We start from the raw sequence: 22236 nt of genomic DNA, 5'->3' as shown, positions 1-22236 counted from the left end.
TTTGCTTATTATGGATGCTCAGCCATATAAGAGCCCACAGACACAATGTGCAGTGACCTCCACTCCAATGTTTTAAACAGATGCACTGCAGCTGAAAAACTAAGCATACCGGCATTAAGAAGCTAAACCTAAAAGCTTTGTGACAAATGCCTCTAAGGTGGTTTTCAATAGTGCCTGCACCAACTGAGATTAAAGCAGAAATTGGCAAAAATCCCCCACCCGTAGCTGTTAAGCCACCCCTCACTTAGACCACAAGCTATCGAGGGACAAGGGAATCCAGGGACTTACCAGTCTTGCAACTTTCTCAGCAGCCCCAGGTCTTGACAGAAATATCTTCATCCTGGCAGGGACCTTGGAGCTTTAGCTGCAGGGCAGGCAAATCATCCCAGGTCTGAGAAATCCAGACGACGTCCGACAGGGACCTGGAGAGAAAGGGAAAGCAGAGTAACCAACCCTGGTTTTCCATATAAGGGTTAGCATAAATTGTTGGAGGAGAAGCAAGAACTACCCTGCCGACCTCCAACAGCGAATAGCCACCACGACTCTTACTAAAGAGGATTACATGGACACAACATTGCCCCAATCCTTGTTTACAGGGAAACTACCCATTAAAGGATTACATTTCTTCAGACACCATCTTTGCACACCTCCATGATGTACAAGGCAAAGAAAGATGTTTTTATGAGAAGTGGGAGGGATACTTAATGCCTTTGCCTCTTCCTGGTGGCCAGGAGTTGAATTTACACAAGTAATTAGAATGGATTAGTGGAATCTCCATGCCATTGGAAATATATATATATATATATCGCAAAGGTGTATATGTATGTATATATATATATATATATATATATAAATATGCACACACAAACACCTTGTCCTATAGCATATATCTTATAAATATGTTTAATTAATATTTATATGAATTATTTTATTCAGAGAGTATATATGAGTGTAACTTTATTTTAATGTATATTTAATGTGTTTATGTTGTGCTTGGTGGAACTTTTTTTTAACCCTTACACTTCACTCGTGCTACCCTGACCAGCACAAATTTTGTTTGTGCTCAAGTGCACCCTTTACTTTCAAATTGCCACTTGTGATGTAGCCCATAGTGTTAAAAGGTTTATGAGACTATGTGTCCTGGCTATCTGAAACATGTGTTCATGGTCATACTAATAGCCTGTGGGCTATGAAGGTGTATGGTACTTATCTGACACCTTAGCTACAGAAGACTGCTTCCAGTAAACTGGCCCATCCAAGGCAGTGCAATCACAGTGCCAAGGATCCATTAGTTATAACAAAAAGCAGGCAGTAGCCCACATTTCACTGGGAGGCTCGTGGTATCTCTGTGATGGGAGATTTTCACTGAGTGACTGAACTCCTGTTCTACCCATCTGCCCTGTTTAAATGTTCTCTGAGAAGGAAATGGATCCCAAAGCGGTTAGAGAACCCTTGTCAAACAACACAAACATCAGCACTTCAGGATTCACCTCACTTCTTGCTGGAGGCAGACAATTGACTGAGGGAATATGGGAATGTGGGAGGGTTTAAAAGCTGTTATGTTGGATGTTTTGCCTCCTCCTTGTAGACTGGAATGTAATCCAACATGTGATGGCTTGTGGACTCTCACCATCTTATGAAAGAGATTAACTTATTATAATATAGGCATACCTCAGAGATATTGCTGGTTCGGTTCCAGACCATTGCAATAAAGCAAATATAGCAAAGTGAGTCACACAATTATTTTGGTTTACCAGGGCATATAAAAGGTTATGTTTACACTATACTATAGTCTATTAAGTGTGCATTTTGTATAAAACATGTATACATCTGACACTGTGGGGCTTGGTTAGGACTGGAGTCTCAAAATCAGCACAATGTTCTTAAAAAAATAAGCAAAACTATACATTTTAATAAAAACACTATCAGATGGGGAATATAAATGAATAATCGATAAAACATTTATGCAAAGAAAAATCTAGTGTACAAGGTCTCTAACTAAAAAATACTATATTGCTAAAAATGCTAACCATCATCTGAGCCTTCAAATTGTTGTAATCTTTTGCTGGTGGTGTGTATATATAAGTGTGTATATATGATTATTCATGTATATTTTTGTGTGTATATATATATATGTTAGAAAAATGGCGCAGATAGACTTGTTTGACACAGGGTTGCCACAAACCTTCAATTTGTAAAAAAGAGCAATATCTGTGAAGCGCAATAAAATAATGTATGTCTGTATAATAAAAAACATAATTTATGCTTACCTGATAAATTTATTTCTCTTGTGATGTATCAAGTCCACGGATTCATCCTTACTTGTGGGATATTCTCTTTCCCAACAGGAAGTGGCAAAGAGAGCACCCACAGCAGAGCTGTCTATATAGCTCCCCCCTTAGCTCCACCCCCCAGTCATTCGACCGAAGGCTAGGAAGAAAAAGGAGAAACTATAGGGTACAGTGGTGACTGAAAGTTTTAAAATAAAAATATATATGCCTGTCTTAAAAAAACAGGGCGGGCCGTGGACTCGATACATCACAAGAGAAAAAATTTTATCAGGTAAGCATAAATTATGTTTTCTCTTGTAAGATGTATCGAGTCCACGGATTCATCCATACTTGTGGGATACCAATACCAAAGCTTTAGGACACGGATGAAGGGAGGGACAAGACAGGGACCTTAAATGGAAGGCACCACTGCTTGTAGAACCTTTCTCCCAAAAATAGCCTCCGAAGAAGCAAAAGTATTGAATTTGTAAAATTTGGAAAAAGTATGAAGCGAAGACCAAGTCGCCGCCTTACAAATCTGTTCAACAGAATCTTCATTCTTAAAAGCCCATGTGGAAGCCACAGCTCTAGTAGAATGAGCAGTAATTCTTTCAGGAGGCTGCTGTCCAGCAGTCTCATAGGCCAAACGGATGATGCTTTTCAGCCAAAAGGAAAGAGAGGTAGCTGTAGCCCTTTGACCTCTCCGTTTACCAGAATAAACAAACAATGAAAATGTTTGACGGAAATCTTTAATTGCTTGTAAGTAGAATTTTAAAGCACGAACCACATCAAGATTGTGTAACAGACGTTCCTTCTTTGATGAAGGATTAGGACACAGAGAAGGAACAACAATCTCTTGATTGATATTCTTATTAGAAACAACCTTAGGAAGAAACCCAGGTTTGGTACGCAAAACAACCTTATCTGCATGGAAAACAAGGTAAGGGGAATCACATTGTAAAGCAGATAGCTCAGAAACTCTTCGAGCCGAAGAGATAGCTACTAAAAACAAAAAACTTTCCAAGATAGAAGCTTAATATCTATGGAATGCATAGGTTCAAACGGAACCCCTTGAAGAACTTTAAGAACTAAGTTTAGGCTCCATGGCGGAGCAACAGGTTTAAATACAGGCTTGATTCTAACCAAAGCCTGACTAAATGCTTGAACGTCTGGGACATCTGCCAGACGTTTGTGTAGTAGAATAGACAAAGCAGATATTTGTCCTTTTAGGGAACTAGCAGATAATCCCTTCTCCAAGCCTTCTTGGAGAAAAGACAATATTCTAGGAATCCTAATCTTACTCCACGAGTAACCTTTGGATTCGCACCAATAAAGATATTTGCGCCAAATCTTATGATAGAACTTCCTGGTGACAGGCTTTCTAGCCTGAATCAGGGTATCAATGACCGACTCAGAGAAACCACGCTTTGATAGAATCAGGCGTTCAATCTCCAAGCAGTCAGACGCAGAGAAATTAGATTTGGATGCGTGAATGGACCTTGAATTAGAAGGTCCCGCCTCATTGGCAGAGTCCACGGTGGAACCGAGGACATGTCCACTAGGTCTGCATACTAAATCCTGCGTGACCACGCAGGTGCTATCAGAATCACCAAAGCTCTCTCCTGCTTGATTCTGGCAACCAGACGTGGGAGGAGAGGAAACGGTGGAAATACATAGGCCAGATTGAAGAGCCAAGGCACTTCTAGAGCATCTATCAGTACCGCCTTGGGATCCAGGGACCTGGACCCGTAACGAGGAAGTTTGGCATTCTGACGAGACGCCATCAGATCCAATTCTGGTGTGCCCCATAGCTGAATCAGCTGGGCAAATACCTCCGGATGGAGTTCCCATTCCCCCGGATGAAAAGTCTGACGACTTAGAAAATCCGCCTCCCAGTTCTCTACCCCTGGGATGTGGATTGCTGAGAGATGGCAAGAGTGATCCTCTGCCCACCGGATTATTTTGGTTACCTCCATCATCGCTAGAGGACTCCTTGTTCCTCCTTGATGATTGATATAAGCTACAGTCGTGATGTTGTCCGACTGAAATCTGATGAATTTGGCCGCAGCAAGCAGAGGCCACGCCGGAAGCGCATTGAATATCGCTCTCAGTTCTAGAATGTTTATCGGGAGGAGAGCTTCCTCCCGAGACCATAAGCCCTGTGCTTTCAGGGAGTTCCAGACTGCACCCCAGCTTAGCAGGCTGGCATCTGTCGTTACAATGAGCCACTCTGGCCTGCGGAAACACATTCCCTGAGGCAGGTGGACCTGAGACAACCACCAGAGAAGAGAGTCTCTGGTCCCCTGGTCCAGATGCAGTTGAGGAGATAAATCTGCATAATCCCCATTCCACTGTTTGAGCATGCATAGTTGCAGTGGTCTGAGGTGTAGGCGGGCAAAAGGAACTATGTCCATTGCCGCTACCATGAGTCCGATTACCTCCATACACTGAGCCACTGATGGCCAAGGAATGGAATGAAGAGCTCGGCAAGTGGTTAAGAGTTTTAATTTTCTGACCTCCGTCAGAAATATTTTCATTTCTACTGAGTCTATCAGAGTCCCTAGGAAGGAAACTCTTGTAAGAGGGAAGAGAGAACTCTTTTTTATGTTCACCTTCCACCCGTGAGCTCTCAGAAAAGCCAACACGATGTCTGTGTGAGACTTGGCTAGCTGGAAAGTCGACGCCTGAATTAAGATGTCGTCTAGATAAGGCGTCACTGCTATGCCCTGTAGTCGCAGAACCGCCAGAAGGGACCCTAGCACTTTTGTGAAAATTCTGGGAGCCGTGGCCAACCCGAAGGGAAGGGCCACAAACTGGTAATGCCTGTTTAGAAAGGCGAATCTGAGAAATTGATGATTATCTCTGTGAATAGGGATGTGTAGATACGCATCCTTTAAGTCCACGTAAGTCATATATTGACCCTCCTGGATCAGAGGTAGAATAGTCCGAATAGTCTCCCTCTTGAATGATGGAACCTCGAGGAACTTGTTTAGAATTTTGAGATCCAAGATTGGTCTGAAAGTTCCCTCTTTTTTGGGAACCACAAACAGGTTTGAATAAAACCCTAGCCCCTGTTCTTCTATTGGGACTGGGCGGATCACCATGGTATGTAGGTCTTCTACACAGCGTAAGAACGCCTCTCTCTGGTTTACAGACAATCGAGAAATGTGAAATCTCCCGCTTGGAAGGGAGTCTTTGAATTCCAGAAGATACCCCTGGGACACAATTTCTAAAGCCCAGGGATCGTGAAAATCTCTCGCCCAAGCCTGAGTGAAGAGAGAGAGTCTGCCCCCCACTAGATCCGGTCCCGGATTTACCCTTGTACCAAGCCTGGTTAGCTCTCCAGACTGACTTGGATTGGGCAAAATTCCCCTCTTGCTTTGCAGTAGAGGAAGCTGAAGCGGGACCACTCTTAAAGTTCCGAAAGGAACGAAAATTATTCTGTTTGGTCCTCATCTTACTTGATCTATCCTGAGGGAGGGCATGACCTTTCGCTCCAGTGATGTCTGAAATAATCTCTTTCAGTTCAGGCCCGAATAGGGTCTTACCTTTGAAAGGAATGTTCAGAAGTTTAGATTTAGCAGACCAAGACTTAAGCCATAACGCCCTGCGTGCTAAAATGGCAAAACCTGAATTCTTTGCCGCTAATTTAGCCAGTTGGAAAGCGGCATGTCCATAATCTCCTCTAATGGAGTCTCTATTTGAAGAGCCTCCTCTAGAGCCTCAAACCAGAAAGCAGCTGCAGTCGTTACAGGAACAATGCACGCAATAGGTTGGAGAGAAAAACCTTGATGAACAAAAATTTTCTTCAAGAGACCCTCTAATTTTTTATCCATAGGATCTTTGAAAGCACAACTGTCTTCGATAGGTATAGTTGTACGCTTAGACAGAGTAGAAATAGCTCCCTCCACCTTAGGAACTGTCTGCCATGAGTCCCTTATGGTGTCAGATATGGGAAACATTTTCTTAAAAACAGGAGGGGAAGTGAACGGAATACCTGGTCTATCCCACTCCTTAGCAATAATATTCACAATCCTCTTAGGGACTGGAAAAACATCAGTGTAAACAGGAACCTCTAAGTATTTATCCATTTTACACAATTTCTCTGGGACCACTAGAGGGTCACAATCATCTAGAGTTGCTAATACCTCCCTAAGCAATAAGCGGAGGTGTTAAAGCTTAAATTTAAAGGCCGTCATATCAGAATCTGTCTGAGGAAGCGTCTTTCCTGAATCAGAAATTTCTCCCTCAGATAACAAATCCCTCACCCCTTCAGAGCATTGTGAGGGCATATCAGATACGGCTACTAAAGAATGAGACGGCTCAGCATTTTTCCTTAACCCAGAGCTGTCCCGCTTTCCTTGTAATCCAGGCAGTTTGGAAAAAACCTCTGTGAGGGTTGTATTCATAACTGTGGCCATGTCTTGCAAAGTAAATGAATTCGACGCACTAGAGGTACTTGGCGTCACTTGTGCGGGCGTTACTGGTTGTGACACTTGGGGAGAGCTAGATGGCGAACCCTCATTTACTTCTGACTGAGAATCATCTATTGCTCTATTTTTAAGTGCTAATATATGTTCTTTATAAATTATAGACATATCAGTACAATTGGGACACATTCTAAGAGGGTGTTCCACAATGGCTTCCAAACATATTGAACAAGGATTTTCCTTGGTGTCAGACATGTTAAATAGGCTAGTAATGTAACAAGCAAGCTTGGAAAACACTGTAATCAAAGTAAATAACACTTAGAAATAAAAAGTTACTGTGCCTTTAAGAGAAAAAAAGCTGCACAAGTTCTGCAAAACAGTGTAAAAAAGCAGTAAACTTAACAAAATTTTTACAGTAGTATCTTACAGCCTTAGTAAGTTTGCACAGCTATGCAAAAAAACAATTAACCCCTTAATGGCAAAACCGGATTGAAAAAACGTCAAAAACGGTAAAAAAGACTTTCAGCACCTTGCCACAGCTCTGCTGTGGCGCCTACCTGCCCTTCAGAACGATTTGTGGGGAAAAAACCTCCTTTACAGCCCTCAAACACAGCAGGAACCACTGGAGAAGCAGTTGGATGTCTCTAAGAAAAAGAAACTGCGCAACTGAGGTGCGAAAATAGGCCCCTCCCACCTCACTCAATGTTTTGAGGCCTATTAGAAAAACACCTGAGTGTCTCTTAATTAACCATGTGGATTAAAAAACCCTAAAACAAGCCACAATGACCCCTTTAGTCCCTTTAAAAAAACGTTATAATTGCATCATTTACTGAACAAACAAAAAACGTTTTTTCCTAACAGTGTCACCAGTAACTTATGAGCCCTTCAAGCAAGCTGAAATTCCTATCAAAGTGTCTGAATACAGCTTACCCTTCCCTCATGGGGATATTGCCAGCCTTTTCTAGAATTAACACAGTCTGTCTAGAAAAAATATAGACTGAACATACCTCAAATGCAGCTTAGCATGCAAACCGTTCCCCCAACTGAAGTTTTCCTGTACTCTTCAGCCCTTGTAAAAACAGCAGTGGATCTTAGTTACAAAGTGCTAAGATCATAATCCTCCTTGCAGAAATCTTCATCCCTTTTCTGCCAGAGAGTAAATAGTACACACCGGTACCATTTAAAATAAACTTTTGCTTGAGAAATAAAAAACTAACATTTTTGTCACCACACTCGCTCTGCCCTTCCTAGTTTCTTAGAGTAGGCAAAAGAGAATGACTGGGGGGTGGAGCTAAGGGGGGAGCTATATAGACAGCTCTGCTTTGGGTGCTCTCTTTGCCACTTCCTGTTGGGAAGGAGAATATCCCACAAGTAAGGATGAATCCGTGGACTCGATACATCTTACAAGAGAAATAACAATTTTTGCAGACTCAATGCCTAAACCAATCACACTACCCACTATGCTAATCGTAGAAGGTGTGCCCATGTTCCTGGCCGACAGCCGGATAACTTGTATTGTTTCATCATAATCCATAACCAGAATACCAAAATAATGCTCCCAAAATAAACCCTCCTTTAACATAAAATATGTGTGACAAAACATATAATTTATGTGTTTATTTGAAAGGAGAAAAAATATAGCTTGAAATTTATACAAAAAACAGTAAAGTTTTATATTTGTTTCAAAGGAAGAAGGATTGAAGACAATATTAAAAATATAAAACAATCTTACATTTTTTAAGCCAATTTAATGCATAGAGCACCATGACATCATAAGTCATACTTCTTATGCAATAAAACACATCACATTTTTTCAGAGAGAAAATTAACTTCAAACTTTATACATTTGGGACTTTAGTTAGTTTATAACACAGTCAGTAATGCAAATTTGTCTTCATTTGAAAAGCTATTTTAAGGTAAAGTAGCTTAAATAAATTCAAAGTGGGGGAAATTAAAAGGAATAAAACTCAAAATAACATTTTTTGGCTTTTTTTTTCTTAAAATACTGCATTTTGGGAAATTCCATTTTTTGATACTTCAGATCTTTCTGCTAAAGGAAAAACCATTTCAGCATGCGTGACTGTAGAATTATAGCAAGTCAAAAATATTTTATAGCAGTGTATAGTAATATCATAATTCTTTATAGCAAGTTTTTTGGGAAGGCGTTACTAAAAAACTTATACAACAGTTATAAATTAATATTTTTGACTCTCCTTTAATGTTCATACTTGGAAATGCATTTACTTCTCTTATACAATTTCATTTTCTATGTCACTTAATGGTGGTTAGAATTTGTGGCAGCCATCTTTATTCTGAATACTTCAATATGAAGGTGAGAAGCTATTTGATTGCAGACACTCACACTGTAGCGGATCAAATCAAATAGAGAAAGTACCTGAAAAAGTAAAAAAAAACCATATGTAGTTTACGTGAAGCTTACAGGACATTTTTTTAGAAAAATAAGTTATTTATAGAGAAAACAGAATTTATGTTTACCTGATAAATTTCTTTCTCCTACGGTGTATCCGGTCCACGGCTTCATCCTTACTTGTGGGATATTCTCAATCCCTACAGGAAGTGGCAAAGAGAGCACACAGCAGAGCTGTCCATATAGCTCCCCTCAGGCTCCGCCCCCCCAGTCATTCGACCGACGGTTAGGAGAAAAAGGAGAACCATAGGGTGCAGTGGTGACTGTAGTTTACAAAAATAAATTTAAACCTGACCAAATGCCAGGGTGTGCCGTGGACCGGATACACCGTAGGAGAAAGAAATTTATCAGGTAAACATAAATTCTGTTTTCTCCTACATTGGTGTATCCAGTCCACGGCTTCATCCTTACTTGTGGGAACCAATACCAAAGCTTTAGGACACGGATGAAGGGAGGGAACAAGTCAGGTAACCTAAACGGAAGGCACCACTTCTTGTAAAACCTTTCTCCCAAAAATAGCCTCCGAAGAAGCAAAAGTATTGAATTTGTAAAATTTGGCAAATGTATGCAGTGAAGACCAAGTCGCTGCCTTACAGATCTGTTCAACAGAAGCCTCATTCTTGAAAGCCCATGTGGAAGCCACAGCTCTAGTAGAGTGAGCTGTAATTCGTTCAGGAGGCTGCCTTCCAGCAGTCTCATAAGCCAACCGGATGATGCTTTTCAGCCAGAAAGACAGAGAGGTCGCAGTCGCCTTTTGACCTCTTGCCAGAATAGACTACAAACAAGGACAATGTTTGTCTGAAGTCTTTAGTTGCTTTTAGATAAAACTTCAAAGCACGAACCACATCAAGATTGTGTAACAAACGTTCCTTGTTAGAAACTGGATTAGGACACAGAGAAGGAACAACTATTTCCTGGTTAATATTCTTATTGGAAACCACTTTTGGAAGAAAACCAGGCTTGGTAAGTAAAACGACCTTATCTGTATGAAACACCAGATAGGGTGAATTACACTGCAAAGCAGACAATTCAGAAACTCTTCTAGCAGAAGAAATAGCTACCAAAAACAAAACTTTCCAAGATAGTAACTTAATATCTATGGAATGTAGAGGTTCAAACGGAACCCCTTGAAGAACTGTAAGGATTCCGCTTCAGGTTTTACCTATGCTTTTCCCATTCACCTTATGTAAGGATTCCGCTCCATGTTTTACCTATGCCATTTCCATTCACCTGACTTCAGCCTTACCTGTACTTAAGGCATCAGCTGACTGCAGACAGGTGCTTAATTATTAAGTTTCTAGACTAGCTCTGAAGCGTGTCTGTTTTCCACTTGCTGTGTGTTTTTTCTGACAAGAAACCAGTCTGCTTTTCTTCCAATTACTGAATCAGCTACTACCTTGGGATTACTTATTTCTACTGCCGGTTCTTATGCTTATTTTGCCTACAGAAAGTTTTACAGAGGCGAGTTTTTCTTTTTTGCGTGCACGCTACAACAGAGACTTAATCCATACTGCAGTGTGTTTGCTGCCGTCTCCCTCTGAGTTTCTATCTCATCTGAGCCACTGAAGTGTTTCTCACACACCGGACTTCAATCTCTCTTCCACTGCAACACAGCGCAACTCTTCTACAAACAACCTTCCACGGATTAAGTACAAGGACATCTCAGAACTAATTCTGCTTCTATTACACACCATCCGGTGACTGGGGGTAAGCGCTGTAGTTTCTTTAAGCTGTGCTGCACAAATAAACATTGAACTTTGCTTTTCCCTGCTACTCTACTGACCGCAAGACTATCAGCACATGTGTATACCGTTCTGTGACAAACTAACTAATAGTGTCTAAAACTGAGAGTTACACTTCACACTGAACTGTTATATCTTACTCCAGCACTAATAGCAACACTACCTGCTTTCTGGAACTCTGCTTTTCTTTATCAAGATTCATCGTACTGGGAGCTAGCTGAACTCTAAAGATTGTGACTAAGAAATTGATTTATTTTTTATATTTCTTCTGATGCAGACTTTGTTTATGTCTATACTAATGCTGTGACGTTTAACAGCATATATGTTTTACATCATTCGTTGCCAGACAAGTTTCTGATCTGCAATTCAATTACTTGAAAATAACAACTTCACTGAAAGCAGCTTGGTCTATGCTGTTCAATAGTCCATTTGCCAAAAGTGATACAAATCATTTATTTTGCATACTCTGCAGTTGTGATCCATCCTCACTCTCTACTAAATCGTTACAGAATAATTAAGCCCTATAAAAATGGATCCAGCAGAATTGCCCCAATTCGTTTACAACCTGTCTAAAAGAGTAGATGAACTCAGTCAAGGCCTTAGAGATCTAAAGGTTGAAAATGAGACTTTAACTAAGATTATAAGAGAGACAACTCCTCCCAAAGCAAATGCTGCTGAATCTATTGTGGAACCACAGATTGCAGCACCCGATTTGTTCAATGGTGATAGGAGTCTCTATCGCCAATATAGGAATGCCTGCCTCCTCACTTTCGACCTTAAGCCACTCACATATCCTAATGATAAGATTAAAGTGCTCACAATGATTACCTATCTACGGGGTGAACCCCGAATCTGGGCAGACACGCTCTTTGAAACCAACGATCCTATTCTATCATCCCTACAGTCTTTTCTAGCAGTCATGGATGAACTTTATTCAGACTCAAATTTACAATTGACTGCAGAAAGCAAGATGCGGAAACTAAAGCAAGGCAACCGTCCTGTTGAAGTTTATATAACGGAGTTTAAACAACATGCCATTGACTCCCAATGGAACGTGATTGCCTTAAGAAACCAATTTCGCCTAGGACTCTCGGAAGCAGTTAAAGATGAGCTAGCCCGAACTGATCTCCCTGACTCATTAGACGGCTTCATGAAGCTCTCAATGCAAATAGATAGAAGGCTTCGCGAAAGGAAGTCAGAGCGTCAAATTGGGGATTCTTCTTATAAGAGATCTTCCCATCCTCCTCCAACTGCTTCTTCATCAAGTGTGCCTGAACCTATGGATATAGGCTTTATGAGGGGTCCATTGACCTCTGAAGAAAGGTTTAGAAGAAAATCAAAAGGACTGTGTATGTATTGTGGAAGTCCAAATCATCCTATCCGTGAATGCCCCTCCCTACGTAAAAATAAAAATAGTAAGTCTCTCTTACATTTGACTTCAATGATTGAACATGATAAACCAATTCACTGTACTTTAACCCTCTCTTTACAGTGGGACAGCAATCGCATGACGAAAGAAGCTATAATTGACACAGGAGCCCAAGGGAATTACATAGATAAAGCTATTGTTGAAAAAAAAAAAAATTCCTCTCATCACTAAATTGTCTCCTGTCTCTATACGGGTTGTAGATGGGTCTGAAATTTCTTCTGGTCCTATTACTCAGCATACAATTCCCATTCTGGTATCCACCCTAGGTTCACATCAGGAATACATCACTTTTGATGTTATTACCTCTCCTCTATTCCCCATTGTACTAGGGTTGCAATGGCTTCGTTTACATGAACCTGTGATCAATTGGAGTTCTTTGGAAGTAAAACTTGATTCACCATATTGTCAGCAAACCTGTCTAAATCATTCTGTCCTCTTCCATTTGACAGAAACTCCACACATACCTAAAGTATATGAGAAGTTTGTAGATGTATTCAGTAAGAAGGAAGCTGATACTCTACCTCCTCATCGGTCGTATGACTGTCCGATCGACCTAAAACCTGGTACCACTCCTCCCTACGGTCATCTCTACCCTCTTTGCCAACCCAAGCTTGATCATTTAAAGACGTATTTAGATGAAAACCTAAAAAAAGGTTTTATACGTCCTTCAGTCTCTCCAGCAGCAGCCGGGTTCTTCTTTGTAAGAAACAAAGATAACTCCCTTCGACCAATCATCGACTTCAGGGAACTCAATAAGATCACGATAAAAAACAGGTATCCCCTACCACTCATCCCCGAACTCATTGAACGCCTCCAACATGCCAAAATCTTCACCAAATTAGATCTAAGAGGGGCTTATAACCTTGTCCGCATAAGAGAAGGGGATGAGTGGTTGACCGCTTTTAGGACAAGATACGGCCTGTTTGAGTACCTGGTAATGCCGTTCGGGTTAACAAACGCCCCGGTCACATTCCAGTATTTTATTAACGATATATTTCACGATCTTCTTGATACTTGTGTGGTCGTATACCTGGACGACATTCTAGTGTACTCAAACACGCTTGAAGAACATGTTAAACATGTTAGTTGGATACTTTCCAGGCTCCAAGTTCATAGGCTATATGCAAAGCTAGAAAAGTGTGTATTCCACACCAAAGAAATAGATTTTTTGGGGTACTCCATTGGCCCAAAAGGTATCCAAATGCAGGCTAACAAAGTCGATTCAGTAAAAAACTGGCCACAACCAAAAAATAGGAAGGAACTACAACGTTTCCTCGGGTTTAGCAACTATTATAGAAAGTTTATTAAAAATTTCTCTCAAATTGCTAAACCTCTCACTGTACTCACCAGTTCCAGTACACCTTTCACCTGGAACTCCAAGGCAACTGAAGCTTTCAACTCATTAAAAAACTCCTTCTGCTCTGCTCCAATACTTCAATTTCCTGACCCTTCTCTCCAATTCATTTTGGAGGTGGATTCTTCCGATTATGCCCTTGGAGCTGTCCTCTCGCAAAGACGCAGTATATCCCAACCACTACATCCAGTAGCTTTCTATTCCAAAATTCTTTCTGCACCTGAGATGAACTATGCTGTTGGAGAAAAGGAACTCCTGGCGATTAAACGTGCCTTTGAACATTGGAGGCATCTCCTGGAGGGCACCGTCTTACCAATAATCATCTACACGGATCACCGTAATCTCGAGTTCTTACAGAGGAATAAAACTCTCTCTAGTCGACAGGTAAGATGGAGCCTATACTTCAGCAGGTTTAACTATCAAATCATCTACAGGCCCGGTTCTAAAAATGGAAAGGCGGACGCACTTTCTAGGAAAGACCCTAGACCTCCAAACACTCAGGAATCTAGTTCTATCATTCCCCCCGATAGATTTTTGGGTCTACTGTCCACCTTCAAGACGCAACTTCAAACTGCTTTACGGTCAGATCCTCAGTTACCTCAACTCCGACTATCTCGTAGAAACAACCTCTACTATCATGGGACTCTCTTGTATGTCCCCGAGATTCTTAGACCTGCTCTAATTAAACAACATCATGATCCACCTCTCCTTGGACATCCAGGTATTACGAAAACAAAGGAACTTCTCAGCAGATCCTATTGGTGGCCAAATTTGGAAACATCCGTTAAAAACTATATCTCAAACTGCTCCATCTGCATCACCTCCAAAAAGGAAAGGGCCAAGCCATATGGACATCTTCTTCCAATTCAAATACCTGATAGACCTTGGTTACATCTCGGCATGGACTTCATAGTTGAATTACCTGTGAGTTCAGGTTTCAACACCATTCTAGTTGTCACAGACATCCTGACCAAAATGGCTCATTTTATCCCTTTTAACAAACTTCCCACTTCTAGTGAGACAGCACAACTCTTCTTAAATTCGATTGTCAGATACCACGGAATTCCTTCCATCATAACAACTGATAGGGGTACTCAGTTTACCTCGAAGTTCTGGAAAAGTCTTTCTGCTCAACTGAAAATTGATCATCGCCTAAGTACTGCCTTCCATCCACAAACAAATGGCCAAACAGAGAAATTAAATCAATGGCTAGAGCAGTATCTACGCTGTTATTGCTCTTATCAGCAAAATGAATGGTCACAATACCTATATCTGGCCGAATTTGCCTACAATAACTCGGTTAATTCATCCACCAAAGTTTCACCCTTCTTTGCAAACTATGCTTTTCATCCTCATTTCTCCCTGGAACAAACGGATAACCCAAATTCTCCTTCGGTAGATGATCTACTACAGAAGCTCGCTGAAAACTTCCACTTCCTAAAAACAAATATTCTACAGGCTCAGACCTCACAGAAGAAATACTACGACTTACGCAGACGACCATCACCATCTTATGCCATAGGCGATAAAGTTTGGCTTTCGACAAAAAACATCAAAATCCCTGTTCCCAGTAAAAAACTAGCAGGATTATATATCGGACCATTCACTATCACTCACGTTGTTAACCCAAATGCAGTTACTCTGGACCTTCCTAGTTCTATACCCATCCATCCTACTTTCCATGTGTCCCTTCTTAAACCAGCTTCAGATGATCCTTCAGTGAAAACCATTTTACCACCTGTACCTGTACCCCTAGATTCGGACACTTATGAAATTCAAGACCTCCTGGATTCCAGACGGCATAAAGGTGTTTTACAATATCTGGTCAGATGGAAAGGCTACTCACCTGATGATGACACTTGGGAGCCTTATACCAATATAGATGCACCTAGACTCATCTCTCGTTTCCACAGACGTTATCCCCTTAGACCTAAACATCAAGCCGAGGATCGGCTTGCTTGAAGGGGGGCGTATGTAAGGATTCCGCTTCAGGTTTTACCTATGCTTTTCCCATTCACCTTATGTAAGGATTCCGCTCCATGTTTTACCTATGCCATTTCCATTCACCTGACTTCAGCCTTACCTGTACTTAAGGCATCAGCTGACTGCAGACAGGTGCTTAATTATTAAGTTTCTAGACTAGCTCTGAAGCGTGTCTGTTTTCCACTTGCTGTGTGTTTTTTCTGACAAGAAACCAGTCTGCTTTTCTTCCAATTACTGAATCAGCTACTACCTTGGGATTACTTATTTCTACTGCCGGTTCTTATGCTTATTTTGCCTACAGAAAGTTTTACAGAGGCGAGTTTTTCTTTTTTGCGTGCACGCTACAACAGAGACTTAATCCATACTGCAGTGTGTTTGCTGTCGTCTCCCTCTGAGTTTCTATCTCATCTGAGCCACTGAAGTGTTTCTCACACACCGGACTTCAATCTCTCTTCCACTGCAACACAGCGCAACTCTTCTACAAACAACCTTCCACGGATTAAGTACAAGGACATCTCAGAACTAATTCTGCTTCTATTACACACCATCCGGTGACTGGGGGTAAGCGCTGTAGTTTCTTTAAGCTGTGCTGTACAAATAAACATTGAACTTTGCTTTTCCCTGCTACTCTACTGACCGCAAGACTATCAGCACATGTGTATACCGTTCTGTGACAAACTAACTAATAGTGTCTAAAACTGAGAGTTACACTTCACACTGAACTGTTATATCTTACTCCAGCACTAATAGCAACACTACCTGCTTTCTGGAACTCTGCTTTTCTTTATCAAGATTCATCGTACTGGGAGCTAGCTGAACTCTAAAGATTGTTACTAAGAAATTGATTTATTTTTTATATTTCTTCTGATGCAGACTTTGTTTATGTCTATACTAATGCTGTGACGTTTAACAGCATATATGTTTTACATCATTCGTTGCCAGACAAGTTTCTGATCTGCAATTCAATTACTTGAAAATAACAACTTCACTGAAAGCAGCTTGGTCTATGCTGTTCAATAGTCCATTTGCCAAAAGTGATACAAATCATTTATTTTGCATACTCTGCAGTTGTGATCCATCCTCACTCTCTACTAAATCGTTATAAGAACTGAAAGAACTAAATTTAGACTCCATGGAGGAGCCACAGGTCTGTAGACAGGCTTGATTCTAACTAAAGCCTGTACAAACGCCTGAACATCTGGCACGGCTGCCAGACGCTTGTGCAACAAAACAGACAGAGCAGATATCTGTCCTTTTAAGGAACTAGCTGACAGACCTTTCTCCAATCCTTCTTGGAGAAAAGATAGTATCCTTGGAATCTTAATCTTACTCCATGAGTAACCCTTGGATTCGCACCAGCAAAGATATTTCCGCCATATCTTATGGTAAATTTTCCTGGTGACAGGCTTTCTAGCCTGGATCAGAGTATCTATAACAGATTCCGAAAACCCACGCTTAGCTAGAATCAAGCGTTCAATCTCCAAGCAGTCAGTTGCAGAGAAACTAGGTTTGGATGTTCGAATGGACCTTGGATTAGAAGGTCCTGCCTCAAAGGTAGCTTCCATGGTGGAACCAATGACATATTCACCAGGTCTGCATTCCAAGTCCTGCGTGGCCACGCAGGAGCTATTAGAATTACCGAAGCCTTCTCCTGTTTGATCCTGGCTACTAGCTGGGAGAGAATAGGAAACGGTGGAAAGACATAAGCTAGATTGAACGACCAAGGCGCCACAAAGGCATCTACCAATGTCGCCTTGGGATCCCTGGACCTGGACCCGTAACGTGGAACTTTGGAGTTCTGACGTGACGCCATCAGATCCAGATCTGGAAGGCCCCATAGTTGAGTTAACTGGGCAAAAACCTCCGGGTGAAATTCCCACTCCCCCGGATGGAAAGTCTGACGACTCAGATAATCCGCCTCCCAGTTGTCCACTCCTGGGATGTGATCCTCTGCCCATTTGATGATCTTGGATACCTCCCTCATCGCCAGGGAACTCTTTGTTCCTCCCTGATGATTGATGTACGCTACAGTAGTCATGTTGTCCGACTGAAATCTGATGAATTTGGCCTCCGCTAGTTGAGGCCATGCCTGGAGCACATTGAATATCGCTCTCAATTCCAAAATGTTTATCGGGAGAAGAGATTCTTCCCGAGACCAAAGACCCTGAGCTTTCAGGGACTCCCAGACTGCACCCCAGCCTAAGAGGCTGGCGTCGGTCGTGACAATGATCCACTCCGGTCTGCGGAAACTCATTGCCTGAGACAGGTGATCCTGAGACAACCACCAGAGAAGTGAGTCTCTGGTTTTCTGGTCCATTTGTATCTTTCTACCGAGTCTATTATTGTTCCCAGGAAGGGAACCCTTGTGAACGGGGACAGAGAACTTTTTTCTATGTTCACCTTCCACCCGTGAGACCTTAGAAAGGCTAGAACAATGTCCGTATGAGCCTTTGCTTTGTGAAAGGACGACGCTTGTATTAAGATGTCGTCTAGGTAAGGTGCTACTGCAATGCCCCTTGGCCTTAGCACCGCTAGAAGGGACCCTAGCACCTTTGTGAAAATTCTGGGAGCAGTGGCCAATCCGAAGGGAAGAGCCACGAACTGGTAATGCTTGTCCAGAAAGGCGAACCTTAGGAACTGATGGTGATCTTTGTGGATAGGAATATGCAGGTACGCATCCTTTAAGTCCACGGTAGTCATATATTGACCCTCCTGGATCATTGGTAAAATTGTCCGAATGGTTTCCATTTTGAATGATGGAACTCTGAGGAATTTGTTTAGGATTTTTAAATCCAGAATTGGCCTGAAAGTTCCTTCCTTTTTGGGAACTACAAACAGGTTTGAGTAAAAACCCAGTCCTTGTTCTGCTGTTGGAACTGGGTGTATCACTCCCATTTTTAAAAGGTCTTCTACACAATGTAAGAATGCCCGTCTCTTTATCTGGTGTAAAGATAAGCGAGACATGTGGAACCTTCCCTTTGGAGGAAAGTCCTTGAATTCTAGAAGATACCCCTGAGAGACAATTTCTAGTGCCCAGGGGTCCGGAACATCTCTTGCCCAAGCCTGAGCAAAGAGAGAAAGTCTGCCCCCTACTAGATCCGGTCCCGGATCGGGGGCTACCCCTTCATGCTGTCTTGGTAGCAGCAGCAGGCTTCTTGGCCTGTTTACCCTTGTTCCAGCCTTGCAATGGTTTCCATGCTGGTTTGGGCTGGGATGCGTTACCCTCTTGCCTAGTGGCTGTAGAGGTAGAAGCAGGTCCGTTCCTGAAATTACGAAGGGAACGAAAATTAGACTTATTTTTAGCTTTGAAAGGTCTATCCTGTGGAAGGGCATGGCCCTTTCCCCCAGTGATATCTGAAATAATTTCTTTCAACTCTGGCCCGAATAGGGTCTTACTCTTGAAAGGAATATTAAGCAATTTTGTTTTGGACGACACATCTGCCGACCAAGATTTTAGCCAAAGCGCTCTGCGCGCCACGATTGCAAAACCAGAATTTTTCGCCGCTAATTTAGCTAACTGCAAAGCGGCATCTGTAATGAAAGAATTAGCCAACTTCAGGGCGTGAATTCTGTCCATGACTTCATCATAAGAAATCTCCTTCTGGAGCGAGTTTTCTAGTTCCTCAAACCAAAAAGCCGCTGCAGTGGTTACAGGAATAATGCAAGAAATTGGTTGAAGAAGAAAACCCTGTTGAACAAAAATTTTCTTAAGTAAACCTTCTAATTTTTTATCCATAGGATCTTTGAAAGCGCAACTGTCTTCTATTGGTATAGTCGTGCGCTTAGCTAGCGTTGAAACTGCCCCCTCTACCTTAGGGACCGTCTGCCACGCGTCCCTTCTGGGGTCAACAATTGGGAACATTTTCTTAAATATAGGAGGGGGAACAAAAGGTACACCTGGCTTCTCCCACTCCTTAGTCACGATATCCGCCACCCTCTTAGGTATCGGAAACGCATCAGTGTGTACTGGGACCTCTAAGAATTTGTCCATTTTACACAATTTTTCTGGGACCACCAAAGGGTCACAATCATCAAGTGTAGCTAGGACCTCCTTAAGTAGGGCGCGGAGGTGTTCTAGCTTAAATTTAAATGCTATGGTATCAGGCTCTGCCTGCTGAGAAACTTTTCCTGTGTCAGAAATTTCTCCCTCAGGCAGACCCTCCCTCACCGCCAAGTCAGATTGATGTGAGGGCACTACAGATAAATTATCCTCTGCGTCTGCTTGCTCATTTTCTGTATTTAAAACTGAGCAATCACGCTTCCTTGGAAAAGCTGGCAGTTTGGATAAAAATGCTGTGAGAGAATTATCCATTACTGCTGCTAACTGTTGCATAGTAATAGCAATTGGTGCGCTAGATGTATTGGGCATCGCTTGCACGGTCATAGCTGGTGTTGACACAGGAGGAGGGGATAGCGGGCTATCCTCACTACCTTCAGCTAAAGAATCATCTTGGGCTACATCTTTAAGCGTGATTGTACGGTCCTTAAGCTGTTTGGACGCTATGGCACACTTCACACATAAATTTAATGGGGGAACCACCTTGGCCTTTAAACATACAGAACATAGGCTATCTGAAGGGTCAGACATGTTTGACAGACTTAGACAGAACTTCAATGCAATAAAAAGTATTTTTGACAAAAACGTCACTGTGTCTTTAAATAATAAAAGTGCACACTTTATTACTGAAACATCAAAAAACCATCAAATAAACATCCGATTTTAATGAAATTTTCACCACAGTGTCTTAATGCTTTGAAAAGATTGCACACAAATTTTCAGACCAATTAACCCCTTAATGCCCAAACCGGAGCTAATAACAGCAGTTAACCGGTTAAAAACACTACAGTACAATGCCACAGCCTCTACTGTGGCTTTTACCTTCCTTAGGGATTATTTAAGTAGGAAATAAGCCTCTCTGAAGTCCTTTCTGATGTCTCTGGACTCCCCACGTGAAGCTGCATGAACTGACTAGTCAAAACAACTGCGCAATTGAGGCGCGAAAATGAGGCCTCCTCCCTCTTCATTCCAGAGTGTAGGGGCCTTTCAGACTAGATTAGGTGTCCAAATAAGTGCCAGGCGCAATATTAAACCCCATAAGTGTTTCAAAGTCTGAACAAACACCTTATTTATACTGAAAACATGCTAAAAAGCAATCGATTAAGCCCACAATAGTGTCAACCAGCATAGAGCCCTTAATATAAGCCATCATTTTATACAGAGTCTAAGAAAAATGGCATACCTATCCCTGAGGGGATTTCTGACAGTCTTCTAGCATTACTTGGTCTTGTTAGAAAAATGACTGATCATACCTGATGCAGTTAAGCCTGCAAACTGTTCCCCCCAACTGAAGTTCTCTGGTATTCAACAGTCCTGCGTGGGAACAGCAATGGATTTTAGTTACTGGTGCTGAAATCATATTCCTCTCAGCAGAAATCTTCATCACTTTCTGCTTCAGAGTAAATAGTACAAGCCGGCACTATTTTAAAATAAACTCTTGATAGAAGAAATAAAAAACTACAACTAACACCACATACTCTTTACCACCCCCGTGGAGATGCTACTAGTTAGAGCGGCAAAGAGAATGACTGGGGGGGCGGAGCCTGAGGGGAGCTATATGGACAGCTCTGCTGTGTGCTCTCTTTGCCACTTCCTGTAGGGATTGAGAATATCCCACAAGTAAGGATGAAGCCGTGGACCGGATACACCAATGTAGGAGAAAAAGAAATTAAATTATTTAAAAAAAAGAAAATCATTAACAAAGGATGGTTTACTACCCCCCATCACTAGGACATGCTACAGGCAGGGAGACCTCTTTGCAGTCCAAAAAACACATGTATGAGTCTATCTGTGCACATACCAGTCCCACAATACTGGAGTGTTTGTAACTTATGCTACCCTCTGTAATACAATAGCAATCTAGAAAACCATAAGCTATGAGTTGGTATCACGTATACTGCAGGAGCATTTATTTTGCTCATATATATATATATATATATATATATATATATATTTATATATATATCACTTCAATGGATGCATACTGGATATGTAGGAACAGAAGAATTATACAGGAGAGACAGGTTGGTCTACTCCAGATTTTTTTATTGTTTAAAGGGACAGTCTACCATAGAATTGTTATTGTTTTAAAAGATAGATAATCCCTTTATTACTCATACCCCAGTTTTGCAGAGCCAACACAGTTATATTAATATACTTTTTACCTCTGTGATTACCTTGTATCTAGGAACCTTCTTCCAGCCCCCTGATCACTTGACTGTGACTGTTTATTATCTATTGTCTTAAATTTAGCATTGTTTTGTGCTAAATCTTAACCCCTTATGGACCAGCGACGTACCCTGTATGTCACTGGCCTTTTTTGGGACTTGATTGTTTTATAGCGCGGTCTTGCCACCAGCGTTGAGACTGCTCTATTCCACAAAGCCTGCTGGAGGGAGTGCATTAATAGCGTGTTCTTGCTAGACTTGTGCTATTATGTCCTGAAAAAACCCTTAACGACCAGTGACATACAGGGTACATTGTGGTCATTAAGGGGTTAAATTACCCCCTGTGCCTGAACACAGTGTTATCTATATGGCCCA

General features: G+C 41.7%; 1 protein-coding gene across 2 annotated transcripts in view; it reads right to left on the bottom strand.

Moving 5' to 3' along the window:
- Positions 1-8302: 8302 nt before the first annotated feature.
- The window catches only part of CEPT1 (choline/ethanolamine phosphotransferase 1), a 178116-nt gene continuing 164182 nt past the window's right edge, over positions 8303-22236 (bottom strand). For both annotated transcript variants that reach the window (XM_053706884.1, XM_053706883.1), the window contains exon 9: positions 8303-9095. In XM_053706884.1, coding sequence (XP_053562859.1) covers positions 8976-9095 — 120 coding nt within the window. In that variant the 3' untranslated portion in view covers positions 8303-8975. The remainder of the gene's footprint in view (positions 9096-22236) is intronic.

The sequence above is a fragment of the Bombina bombina genome, chromosome 3 (assembly GCF_027579735.1).
Source record: "Bombina bombina isolate aBomBom1 chromosome 3, aBomBom1.pri, whole genome shotgun sequence".
NCBI lineage: Eukaryota > Metazoa > Chordata > Amphibia > Anura > Bombinatoridae > Bombina > Bombina bombina.
This window is presented reverse-complemented; position numbering and strand designations above follow the sequence as displayed.